Source organism: Delphinapterus leucas, chromosome 10 (genome assembly GCF_059928025.1).
Source record: "Delphinapterus leucas isolate spDelLeu-1000000601 "Yukka" chromosome 10, BTC_Dleu_Yukka2, whole genome shotgun sequence".
Taxonomy (NCBI): domain Eukaryota; kingdom Metazoa; phylum Chordata; class Mammalia; order Artiodactyla; family Monodontidae; genus Delphinapterus; species Delphinapterus leucas.
Window position 1 is genome coordinate 98,744,461 of NC_143138.1, and position 12,674 is coordinate 98,757,134.

General features: G+C 55.1%; 1 protein-coding gene across 1 annotated transcript; it reads left to right on the top strand.

Moving 5' to 3' along the window:
* Positions 1 to 1,064: 1,064 nt before the first annotated feature.
* On the top strand, positions 1,065 to 10,047 carry LOC111168982 (sodium- and chloride-dependent GABA transporter 3). Its single transcript, XM_089919893.1, has 7 exons — positions 1,065 to 1,070; positions 1,187 to 1,324; positions 5,048 to 5,150; positions 5,647 to 5,736; positions 5,955 to 6,055; positions 6,850 to 7,020; positions 9,895 to 10,047. The coding sequence occupies exons 1-7, from the start codon at positions 1,065 to 1,067 to the stop codon at positions 10,045 to 10,047; spliced, it is 762 nt and encodes a 253-aa protein (XP_089776019.1).
* The last annotated feature ends 2,627 nt before the right edge of the window (positions 10,048 to 12,674 follow it).

The window sequence follows — 12,674 nt, forward strand, 5'->3', positions numbered from 1 at the left end:
GCCCTAATATGTTATACCTCTGATCTCAGGGAAAGTTGCTTACACCCCTGTGCTTCTGTGTCTTCATTTACAAAACGGGTAATAATAGGACCTAACACCTAGAGATTAAATAAATTAATATCTGTTAACTGCTTAGAACTGAGCCTGGCACACGACAAGCACCATGTGTTTGCCACTGTTGTTATTATTCATTTATTAAACATTTTCTGAGCATCTCCTCTGTGCCACTGGAAATAGATGAAAACGATGTGGCCGCTGCCCTCCAGGGTCTCACCTTCTTGCTAGGAGACAGGTCAACAGCAGTCACGGGCCCCACGAGATGAGGGATATGGACTAGAGGGAAGAGAGGGGAGATCTATTCTGCCCAAGTAGGAGGCAAGGAGGAGCAGTGAAGAAAAGGCTCATGCAGGAGGTCTGCCCACAGTGCTGGGAGAACCCGGGCAGGGGGGGTAGGGGTGTGCTGGGATATTTGGGCTGGGTGTTGATGGGTGAGTAGGAGTGTAACTTAGCCCATACCCAATCCTGTCTCAGCATGGCGGGACACAGATGCCTAGTGGCTCAGGCTCTGCCGTTGAAGCCTGCCCAGCCCAAACGCAAGAGCTGGGTGTTAGCTCACCTGACTGCCCTCCCCCCAGCAGAGGGTCACTTGCCCCACCAGAAGCAAAGGACAGGGGAAATGTCACAGGCCTGGAGGACAAAGCAAGTCAAGTCCCACCCACAGACCAGAGCCTGCCAGCAGCAGAGCCCTCAGCTCTCAGGACAGTTACAGGGATTCCCATCTTGCTTCCCAGGCAGAGGCTGGGTCTCATTTGAGTCGTTGACCCCAGAACAGGGCCCAGCACATAGGCACGTGATAGGCAGCTTGGGGGGGATAAGGAATTCTAGAGTCAGGAGACCTCATTTCAAGTCCTGACCCTGCCACTTCCTTGCTGAGAGACTTTGGGCAGGTCGCTTTCTGTCTCTGAACCTTAGGGTCCTCATGTGTTAAATGGGCCCGCCGGAGTTCCGTAAACGCCGGGATTATTGTTTTTATTCTTGGGTCCTCCATCAGGGTAAGTGTGGGAATGAAGGTGAGACCCAGTGGAAAGGAAGCCCAGGGTTTAAGGCTGCTCTGCTTGCCTGGAGCCAGGGCCAGTAAGAACGGCCTTTCTCTTGGGTTTCACACCATCATTTCTACCCTGTCCAGTTTGTGTGTGTGGAAAGCCTGGTGACCGCTGTGGTGGACATGTACCCCAAAGTCTTCCGGAGGGGCTATCGGCGGGAGCTGCTCATCCTGGCCCTGTCAGTCACGTCCTATTTTCTGGGCCTCGTGATGTTAACGGAGGTGAGTGATAAGGATACAGGCAAGTGATGTGAACAGGGTAGCGCAAGGGTTAAGCGCCTGGGCTTTGGGTTAGCGGATCTGACATTGACTAGCTGTGTGACCCTGGCTCCAGGTCCAGCACTTCTCGGGGACTCCGTGTTCTTATGTTTGTAATGGGTTGTTGTGAGACTCCATGGACGTTTTCAGTAAGCCTTTAGCACAGTGACCTGCATGTGTAAGTGCTCAGCTCAAGGTCTCCACTTCACTGCCAGAAGGAATAAAACTCCCAGAGGGAAAGGCTGGGTTTACCTGGTCATCGTGAACGTCCGGATGCCGGGGCCACCCCTTTTAGTAACTTCTGGGTGAAGGGGACAGTGTCAGCTACGGAACCCTCAACTAGTTACTATTATCGGCCTCAAGTTCAGAGGAGGCTTTTCTGGGGCATCATTGAGAATAGGCATGAGGAATTGGGCACCTTCAGGCACTGTGTGTTCCCGCCCCAGCCCTTCATGTGTACCCTCTTCTTGTCTCTGCCTGGGGTCAGGAGGGGCTCATCATGACCCTAAATTAAGACTGTCTCATAAAGCCATGTTTCTCTTCGCTCCTGCAGCCATCCTGTCAAATAAATACTTTCTTAAGTACCTTGGGAAGGTGTGATTAGATATCTTTTTATCCACACTCAGAAAATTAATTAATTTTAAAAGCCACCAAAAAGTCTAAAAACTGTTGTCTAGGGACAAGAAGAGGTTTTGTAAGAAACATGGAAAGAAATGAGGGAATTCAGAATCTGTCAAAGCAGCTGATATGGTACTGAAGTCGGTCTGTTGATTGTCATCCTCCACTTCTCAGTTCAAATGCCACCTCCTCCTGGAAGCCACCTCTGCTTTCCTTCCCACTCAGGACTTCATTCTAAGCTCAACTCAGCCTCCCTCTGGCCATTACAATGACCTGTCTGTTCACCTGCTGCCCCCACCAGGCCCCGAGGTCCTCAAGAACAGGAGCTGACCTTGACTTGCTCTGCACCCTTGGGACCTGGCATGGGGTGCCGCTCTGGGGCGTGGTGGCTGGTGTTATTACTGCTCCTAGTCATTGTCACATTAATGGGAGTGATAATCAGCATTTGAGCAAATGAATGGTGAAGCACTTCCCGTTTCCTCCTCTGCTCTCCCCACACAGAGAACCAGGGAGGCAGTGAGCAGGGCCTCATTAAGTGCTGATTAATTAGGCAAAGTAGAGTCTTTTGTCACGCACAAATTGGGGGGTTAACCTGATGCCTTAAAAAGGCTGGTGGCACTACAAGAAGAGAAGGCATTGGCCGGCGTCCCCGGCTTGCAGCAGGCAGGTAGAGCGCCCTCCTGGACACCGGCCCTGGGTGCCCTGCTCACAGAGCCTTCCAGCCCACCCTCCTCCAGGCCTCGGGTCTGCCCCGGGGCACCTGGGGCCCCAGCCCATGAGGGAGCCAGCGCTGTGTCTGCCCAGGACCAGCGTGTCCTTGAGTGATCACACCGGGAAGTTCAAGCTGCCAAATGGGCCCTGTCGGCCTCAGTAATTGCTGGCAGGATCTTCTCCCTCATTTAAACACATTTAAAGCTCTGCTCTAGGGAAAAACCAGTCCGCAAATATCTGATCTTCCGCTGAGGCAGTGTGAAGGGCACGGGCTCTGCAGCCGGACACTTGGGCTCAGTCCTCAGCCCCACGGCTGGGCAGCTGGGTGACCTGTGGTGCGTATTCTCACTGGCCCGGGCCTCGGGTTCCCCAACGTGAGCACTGAGTTTAACTGTAGCACCTGCCCTGTGATCACACTGTGCAGGAACAGCTAGACTGAGACCTGGGACCAGGTACCACAGAGCTGGCACGTGGAGAGCACTGCGTTAAGGCTTCCTTCTGGGTTATTTTAATGTATGATGTTTGTGGAAGGAGACCCTCGGGAGAGCAATTAGGAGGGCAGTCCTGGGTTTAACTCAGAAAGCTCCTTACGTTCAGAGACCCGAACGCCTGCCATATCTGTCACAGACAGGAGGCCCCAGACCAGATACGGCCCAGCGATCCATGTTGTTTCCCCCTCACTGTGATTTTTTAAGAAGACGAAGTGGTTACCAAAATTAAAGAGAAAGATTTCTCAAGAAAATTTGGATTTGGGGCATCTTCCAGAAAATCTGCAGACCTGGCTGCCCAGGCCTACGTCCCCCAGCAGCAATCGACTGGTGTTGTGTGGCCACGTGGGGCCTATGCTCTCCAGTTAGCCACAGTCCCCACCACTCCCTGCTGTCACACACTAGGACCACTTGGACTCAGCACTGAGATGTTGCCCCTGATCTAGTTGAAGAGATGAATGAGGAAACAAATAGTCCCAGGGTGTGTGGTCTTTCACATGACAGGAGGAGGCCCGGGGGCTTGGGGAACACAGAGAAGAAGCTTAGTCCCAAGAGGTCCCCGTGGCAGACACATAAGGAGGCTGTCCAGGCTTCATCCTGGCCTCTTAACCCCTGTCCTTTCCTGGCATTTGGAACACCTCCCCCAACCTGACCCTCCCTCCCTTTTGTACTTTTATTTCTGCTGCTTTTGATTGTCCCGCTAAGGACTCTCATTGTGTTGTAGGATTTTCTTTACGGATCCCAACCCTTCCCACACCTGCATCTGGCCTCCCCTCCTCTGCCCACCCAGACGCCTCCCCTGCCTCCCAGAGATCCTTCCAGAGCACCTTGGCCAGCCAAGCTTGCAGCCCCCTGGCCTTCCACTGAACGGAATCATCAGAGATTTGCATATCACAGAGCTGGCCCACTTTGTTCCTGCATCCCACAACGATTGCGCACCTACTGTGTGCCGAGTCTTTGGCCAGAAACAAGGGCACAGCTGTGGACAAGCCATTCAGAGTCCCTCCCCAATGGGGCACTCACTCTGTATGATTCAATTTGCACTTACGGGGACATACTGCAAGCTGGGCCCTGCGCTGAGGGTGGGAGACACACAGAGGACCAGTGCGGGGGCCTTCCCAGCAGGAGCTCAGAGCTAACAGAGTAGCTGATGGCAGAACACTTTTTTTTTTTAAACTATGAATCCTTAAAATGTGCTCTGGAGGCCCAAAGAAAGAACGAGGCTGTCAGGGAGGGCTGCTTGGAGGAGGTGACATTTGAGATGAGCTTTGAAGGAACTTACCCAGTGAAAGGGAATAGCATGTGCAAAGGCACAGCAGTGAGACAGTCCCTTGGTGTGTCCAGGAGGGAGCATGTTGAGGGGGACTGTGGGAAGGGGAGCTGAGGCCCAGTGAGGAGGGCAGCCCTGACTGGAAGGCTGAAGGAAGCCAAGGTGTAATTGTAAACTGTAGGGTGACATGGTTGGATTTGCAGGTTGGAAAGGTCCCTGTGAAAGCTGGTGTGTGGAAGGGTAGGAGAGGGAGGCTGGAGGCAGGGAGGCCAGTGGGGAGGCTGTCACAGCCACCTGGAGAGAGGTGCTGAGCCTTCCCAACCTCCAGTCTCTGGTCTTCTGTGTTGTCTCTGACGTTTGGGGAGCAGGGACAAGACAAACCATGGCAATCTCAGCAACCCCCAGAGGATGGTCTTAGGGGGCGCCCAGGTGTGGTGGGCGCAGTGTTCCAGGACCCTGGGGAGACCAGTCTGTCCTGGTGGAAGTGAGTCCCGGCTGGTGGTAGCCGCAGGGCAGAGAGCCCTTCTCAAGGCCAGCTGGCTGACCCTGCTCTCCAGGTGTCTGTCCCTGTGTCCATACTTCTGTCCTCTCACTCCCCAGGGTGGCATGTACATCTTCCAGCTCTTTGACGCCTACGCCGCCAGTGGGATGTGCCTTCTCTTTGTGGCCGTCTTTGAATGCATCTGCATCGGCTGGGTGTACGGTGAGTAGAGGCTGAGCCCTCGCACACCCCAGAGGCCACCATGGTGCCCAGCACATGGGCACACGGGACCCGGCTGAGCCTGGGTTCCCTGTGACTGGTCTCCATCTGCATCAACCTCTTCGTCCTCCCCTCAGGGACTTCTTGTCCTTTCCCACTTGTCGGGAGACCCTCCTGCTTTTATATCCCTGCAGCAGAGGGAGGGGTTCCAGGCTCGGACACTGTGACCTTGATTCTGTCCTTCTGCCCCTGATGCTCAGTTTTCCCATCTGCAAAATGGAGTAGTGTCTCCGAGCAGGAGGTAGTGTAGGCAAAGCAGGCAGCCCAGTGCCTGGCCCTCAGTCAGCACATGCCTTCTGGTTCCCCAAACCATATGAGTGCATGAGGGTTGCTGGTCTCAATGATGATGCACACTCCCAAGTGTGGTTCGGGAATAGACACCCCACAGGCCACCCGTCCGGCCCTCACCTTCAGAGCCCTGACCCCTGCCCCCGTGCAGGTCAGCCAGCCCCTGGCCCTGACTCAAAGGGACCACCTTCCTCCTTTCCCCCAGAAACTCCTGCCCGTTTCCTGGACCTCACTGCCCAAGGTCAGAAGGGGTCTTCCCAATATTGAACCAGAGTCCCTTCTACTGCAGTTTATCCTGACACCTCACATATGTAACACCTTGGTAGTTTTTAAGCGGTAAATAGGGTTCCTGCCGCAATTTGTCTTGGGCTGGGGAAACCAGACACTCATAGCCTTCCCTCTGAGTCTTGTACAGAAATCTTCTGGGGCGTGTGTGCCCGTCTTCTTTATTCTGGACAGGAAGCAACCGCTTCTATGATAACATCGAAGACATGATTGGCTACCGGCCGTTGTCACTCATCCAATGGTGCTGGAAAGTCGTGACCCCCGGGATCTGTGCGGTAAGGGCCCTGCCGGGAGCCGCCTGCATCCCACCCACCCACGTACTTCTGCACCCCAGAGCCCAGACCTGGCTGAGGCCGAGACTTAGGAGGTGATGTCCCCCTGGGGACCCTCTGTGCCCTCAGAAGGTCCGAGGCACCTGACACTTTTCAAAGCCGGCATTGTGGGGACAGTCTCTGGGCTTGGCCAGGGGGCCTCACTAGGACCCCAGCCCTGCAACCAGCTTGCTGTGTGATTGTGAGCAAATGACCTCCCTTTTTGGGACCTCAGGTTCTATGCCTGCATATGTATAGAAGGCGGCTGGGACCTGCCTCTGCGGGGGCCGAGGGTCCTGTGAAAGGCATTTGGCTCTGCTGTTCACAGTGAAGCAGCAGTGTGAGGGTGACGAGGGGCTCACGCTCTGCCCCTCACATCAGACCGGGAGAGGCCTTTGTGAGAGGATGTTTAATTAAAAAAACAAACTCCCTGCTCTTCACCCAGTTCTTGGCACTGGAAGTATCTCAGAGCATCTTCACAAACCATCTTAGTTCTGAAAGGCAGCTTTGAAACCAGCCCTGAGAAGTAGCTAGGAAAAAATAATAATTCCTGACTGGGCAGAGGCTGGGGATGAGGCTCCTGGGGGTCGGGGAGGGTCTCCTGGGATCTGTGGGGGTCAGTTCCCCGTGTTTCTCGCTGTGGACCCAGCAGGGCCTCACCTCTCCAAGGCTGCCACATGGGGTTGACTGTCTCCCCTGCTGGCTGCCCGCACGCAGGCTGAGGGCCGCCCCAGGGACCTTTCCCCATCTCCCCGCAGGGCATCTTCATCTTCTTCCTGGTCAAGTACAAGCCCCTCAAGTACAACAACATCTACACCTACCCCGCCTGGGGCTATGGCATTGGCTGGCTCATGGCCCTGTCCTCCATGCTCTGCATCCCGCTCTGGGTCTTCATCAAGGTGTGGAAGACGGAGGGGACGCTGCCGGAGGTGAGCAGCCTGGGAGGAGGGGTCAGGAAGGGCGGCTCAGAGGTGGGGGGTACAGCTCAGGGCAGGGCTGGCAGTGCTGGGAGGACTGGTGAGTGTGGGCACAGCCATAGGCACGTCTGGGTCCCCGCTTCCTCATCTGGGCAATGGGTGTGATGAGAACATGCCCCACGTGTCTCCCAGGGAAGCCTGGCCAACTCCTCCCTGGCGGGTATTCATCAGTACTGCTGTGCTGAAGCCTCGGGGTTGAGACGTTTTCCCTGAGCTCAGCCTCAGTTTCCTCATCTGTAGAATGGGTCAACAGCAGTCCCTCACTTACAGAGGTCGTTTGAGGACTCAGTGAGTATGCAGAGGGAAAGCGCTTAGACCAGGACCTGGGAGAGAGAGAGAGACCAAGTGTTAGCTCTTACTGCTCTGTTGATTCTGTTCATTAAGGACCCCATTCCCAGGGCACAGGGAGAGGGTCTGACATTTGTGGAACATCTATCCTGTGTCGTCGCTGTGCCAAGCTCTCTTGGTGCTGCATCTCCTCTAGACCTCAGAGAAATTAAGTCATTCGCCTAGGATCACACAGCCAAAAATTAGCAAACCAAAATTTTTTAACAATCTTATTGAGGTATGTTTTCTGTATCATATCATAAAATTCACCCATTTCAGGTATACAATTCAGTGGGGTTTTTTTTTAGTAACTTTCTGTGTAGTGCAGTCATCACCATAAATCAGTTTGCAAATATTTGTATTTATTTTATTTATTTATTTTTAAGATCCCTGGTGCCCATTCCCAGTAAGCCCTGTTCCCAAGCCCAGACACGCACAAATCTGTCTCTGTGTGTGTGCCTCTTATGGTCGTTTCCTGCCAGTGGAATCTGCAGTATGTGGTCTCTTGGTAGCAGAGTGAATTCGGATCCCAACCCGTCATACCCCCCCACCCACTCTCTCTTCACTCTCCTTTCCCACCCGCTGGCAGATCAGAAGGTCTGAGTCAGCTTCTCGCCCATTTTGCAAACTGTCTGCTGTGTGCCAGACGCTGCTCTAAGCCGTCTACAAGCACTAGGCCACTGAATCCTCACAGCAGTCCTGTGAGGTGGAGGAGCTTCCTGTCCCCATGTCACAGGTGAGGAAGCTGAGCACAGAGAAGTGAAGCAAGTTACCCAAGGGCACACAGCCTCTGAGTGACAGAGCAGGTACCCTGTGCCCCCGCCCCCGCCTCGTTCTTGCCCCAACGCAGCACCCCAGGGCTCTCGGGGCTGACCTGCGTCTCACAAGCATGCGGCCTGTGTGCAGACACGCACAGGCAAGAGCCAGCTCTCCTGCCCACCCAGGGGCCTGAGCTCCAGAAAAGCCAACATCCAGCCAGGAGGGGCAGGCTGAGAGGGAAGGTCCCTTTCTCCAGCCTGCTCGTGCCCTCAAGCAAGTCAGGGTCCTCCGCTCCTGCAGGGAATGTAGGTCAAGGGCAGTTGTTAATTCTGGTTTGGGACCAGACGTGTCCAGAGGAGAGCAGCCCTGGAGCCCTAACCCCTTGGCCATGGCAGGCCCCTGCCAGTTAGTTCACCTCCCTCCATTTCCAGAAGGTTCTGCCCGCTGATGGGAAGGATCTGGAAGGAAAAATGGGGTCAGAGAATTGCTGTGAGGATGGGTAGTCTGTGCTAAGAGCTGTGGATGGGTCAACAAATCTGAGGCCACCTCATGACAACGCTAGAGGCAGGTGCCACTGTAACCCCCTTGGACAGATGAGGGAACGAGACACTGAGGGTTAAGTTCTTGCCCCAGTTAAGTGGTGGGACTGGGACTCAAGCCCAGGTGTCTGGTTCCAGAGCCCGTGCTCCCAGCGCCTGTCCTGTGTCAAGAGCCTAACACCATGCCTGGCACCCAGGAGGTGCTCGGCATTGCCGAGGGGTGGGCGGGGGTGCGGGAGCTGCCTGTTAATCCCATCCGGGCAGGATAGGTCCAGCCTCTCTCAGGCACGGCAGGATCTGAAAGAGAAAACAGAACCTTGATCATAAGAAACCAGCCACCCCAAAGTCTTCCCAGCCTTCCTGGGGAGAAGGTTTATGCCCAGGAAAGGCCTCCCAAATCCTGGCCTGATGTCTTCTGGAGGTGCACATGAGGCTGAGGTGTGGGACCCGAGGCTGGGCCGAGGGGGCAGGAGCGTGTGTCCAGGATCTGCCCATGGCCTCCACTCCCTCATCGGTAGAGTAGACGATGGCCACCCTGTCTGCGTCCGGCCCAGAGCCGGCCACTCTGCCAGGCGGCGTGAGGCTGTGGCCTTAGGGATAACGTTTCCGTCTTCAGACACACACCGCCTGTTCCCCTGGATGGGGGAGCGTGATGACAGCCTTTTGTGGGAAACGTACCTGTTTATCCAGCGATCATTATATGAACGGCTCTGGAGGTGCCGTAGCTCATCCTCACAGCAGCCCTTCGGGCAGGTACTCCTATCCCATTTCACAGATGGGAAAACACAGCCCAGAGATGTTAGGTGACTTGCCCCACATGTAGTGAGGCTAAGCAGCGGCTCACACCCCAGCTTCTCTGTCTCCACGGGAGGAGGGATGCAGCAAGCAGCCCTGGGTACAGCTCTCACGTCCTGGCCACCTGCAGCGGGCCAGGTACAGGGTGGGCACTTTCGCTCACTGTCTCCTTACTCCTCATCCAGTGATGGCAGTGGGTACCCCGGTGTCCCCATGTCTGGGGGTGGGGGCGGGAAACGGAGACCCGGAAGTCCACGCATCGTCCAGGACAGAGCTCTGAGTGGCAGGGCTGGGGCTGGTGGCTTCACTGCCCCGAGGTGTCCACCGTGCCGTTGGGAGGTGCCAAGGCAGGCCCAGGACCCTGGCAGCCACTCTCAGACAGCTCTTTTCCTCTCCAACCATGTAGAAATTCCAGAAGTTGACGACCCCCAGCGCCGATCTGAGCACGCGGGGCAAGCTTGGGGCAGGCCCACGGACGGTGATGGTTAATGACTGTGACGCCAAACTCAAGGGTGATGGGACCATTGCAGCTATCACAGAGAAGGAGACGCACTTCTGAGCGCCCCTGCCGCCTTGATGCCTCTTCCGCTCCTCGCCCGCCCCGTCTCCGCCGTCCCCGCCGTCCCCGCCGTCCCCGCCCTGTGTACAAATGAATACCTGAACCACGTACTTCACCTAATGGTAGAGGCTTGCTCGTTTTGCACAGGATTTATTAACAAGTTAATTTTAAGGTGGCCGCACCCACTCTGGTTTCAAGTCACATCCCCTCCTCGCCCCCCAGTTGCCATGTGAGTAACAATACGAAGAGATAATCCTGTACAGGGACTAGTATCGTCCTCTTGTGCTAGGACGCTTTTAACCAGCATTTTCTAGGGGTTAGGAAGTTGTATCATAGGGTCAGACTTTTATACTCGGGCTGTGGGGCAGGTGGGCGGGAGCAATGCCTGTCCCACTCCGTCAGCCTTTGAACTGACCGGTTCGTGTCCCACCTTTGTCCCTGACTGCGCAGCTGCCCTTCCTCCGCGCTGCCATGCCTCCCCTTCAGCCCGTCCCTTTCCCATCCCCAGCTTCCTAGTGGTGGGTTTGCAGACAGCAAGGCTGTGTCAGAGAAGAAGTCCCAGCAGACTCAGGACTCTTGGGTGGCAGGCCCTCCTCTTCCCTGGTCCCACCGTGTGATCTGGGGCACTTCCCTCCCCTCTCGCGTGTCCCCAGTGGGGCAGGCTGGATCAGGTGACCTCTGAGGTTCTGCCCACCTGGCTTCATCTCTTGGGGACGCTCTGCGTGCCTCCTTGGCTTGCAGACCCGCTGTTGATCTCGGGTTCTTCTGAAGACTTGCAGGTGGGCAGCCCCTCGCCTCTCACCCCCTTATTTAAAGTCAAGTTTATCATGGAAACTTTGTGGTTTGATTTCATCCATGAGCATTCCCATCCTTGAGACCAGCCATGTCCTCGGCCCTGTGGCAGGGCTCCTCCTGGCCGTCTGCTCGCACACTCCACTCTGCCTCTCTGTCCTCCTCAGCAGGGCTGGCTGGAGTTGCCTGTGCGCTGGTTCTCGGGCCCGGGCAGCAGCCTCTATTCTGCTTGCGGCTGTCTGTCCTGCCACCGCCCCCACCGGGATCTGCATTGTAGGACCTTCCAGCAGCCTCCACGGAGGGAGCTGTGGTCGGGCCTGGAGCCTGGTTTCCTCCTCCAGCCCCTTCTTTGTCCCCCTGCCTCATTTGGTCCCTCTCGGTGTCGCCCCTGCCCTCCTCCCTCTCCTGCCATCCTGTGACCTCCAGTCCCTCCCCATCCCTTCCTGTCACCAGCAGAACCCTGGAATTTTCACAAGGCTTCTTCCCTATCTTTTTCCCAGGAGCCAACCCACCTGCCTCCCTGGCCAGGGAGCTGAGAAGCCTCAGCCTCACTGATGGGGAGATGGGGGCTCCCACCGGTCCCTCGGTACAGCCCTAGGGTCTGGGGAGGTGGCTGGTGCCAGGCCTCCCTGGCTGACCCCTCTCTTCTTTAATTGGATTTGACGGCAAGCCTCTGCCTTGGATCTGGAGTTATTTGGGGACAGGGAAGGTGCATTCTTTATCCTTTTCCTTTATGTTCCCTATCTTATTCGGTGGAAATGCGAGTGTCCTCCAAACAGAGGATTTAGTTTCCTGTAATAAACCTGCGTGTTTGATTGGCCCAAATGCCCAGCTTCTCTGCCCCGGCCAGACCCCATCTGAAGCCCGCGTTTGCTAAGAGGGATGCCAAGCGCCCCCTAGGCAAGTCGGGATGAGCTGTCTGCTCCGGTGGACCCAGGAAATGGATGCAGGAAGACCGGGGCTCCGGCTGAGCCCCTGCCTGCGTCCATCGTCGTCTGCTTTTCTCCCAACAGGTCGGGGAGGGGTCTCCCCACTGCTGCTGCTACCGGTTCTCCACCAACCACTGTCACCAGTGCACAGCCCCACGGCCTAGCTGGGGACAAGCCGCATTGTACTTGTGGCACTTAACACTTCACTTACTTCACGGGACTCCTGGTGCCGGGCGGAGGGAGGGTTTTTGTTCTTTGCTTTTTGTAATTTCCTACTAGTATTTGGGTAACTTTGGGGGGCGGGGAGGGAAATGCGGGGGCAGGCGAAATGTCATTGCAGTGACTTTTTTGATATTCATTAGAAACAATACATCCTTTCTGAAATATTTACAGTATTATTAAAAAATGAAAAAGGTTGTACTGTTTTGCATAATGAACGTTTTTATTGGGTATTCAAAGGGTACACGATTGTCAGCTTACTCATTTTTAAAAATTAAAGAAGTGAACAAACTCTCTGTGGCTGTTCCTGGCAGAGTGGTATTCATCGGGTGGTTCTTCCTGTTTTATTACTTCCGTGATATTCCTGCCAAACCATCTTGGCATTTGGAGGTTGCTGTTTCAACTGGGGATTACAAGTTAGAAACACCCAGGGCTGTTTCAGGAGCCCACACTGCCTTTCATGTGATCCCCATGCACTGAATGTCTACTGTGTGCTAAGTGCTTTACAAAATTTCTCTCTTTAAATCCTACCACAACCCCACTTTATTTGTCTATTACTTCCCCTGCTTTACAGACAGGGGAAATTGAGGCACAGAAAAGTCAAGCCATGTGCCCAGAGCCTCACAGCTAGTAAATAGCTGGACCAGAAAGAGAAGTCAGCTCTGTCTGAATCCAAAGCCCAGTCCC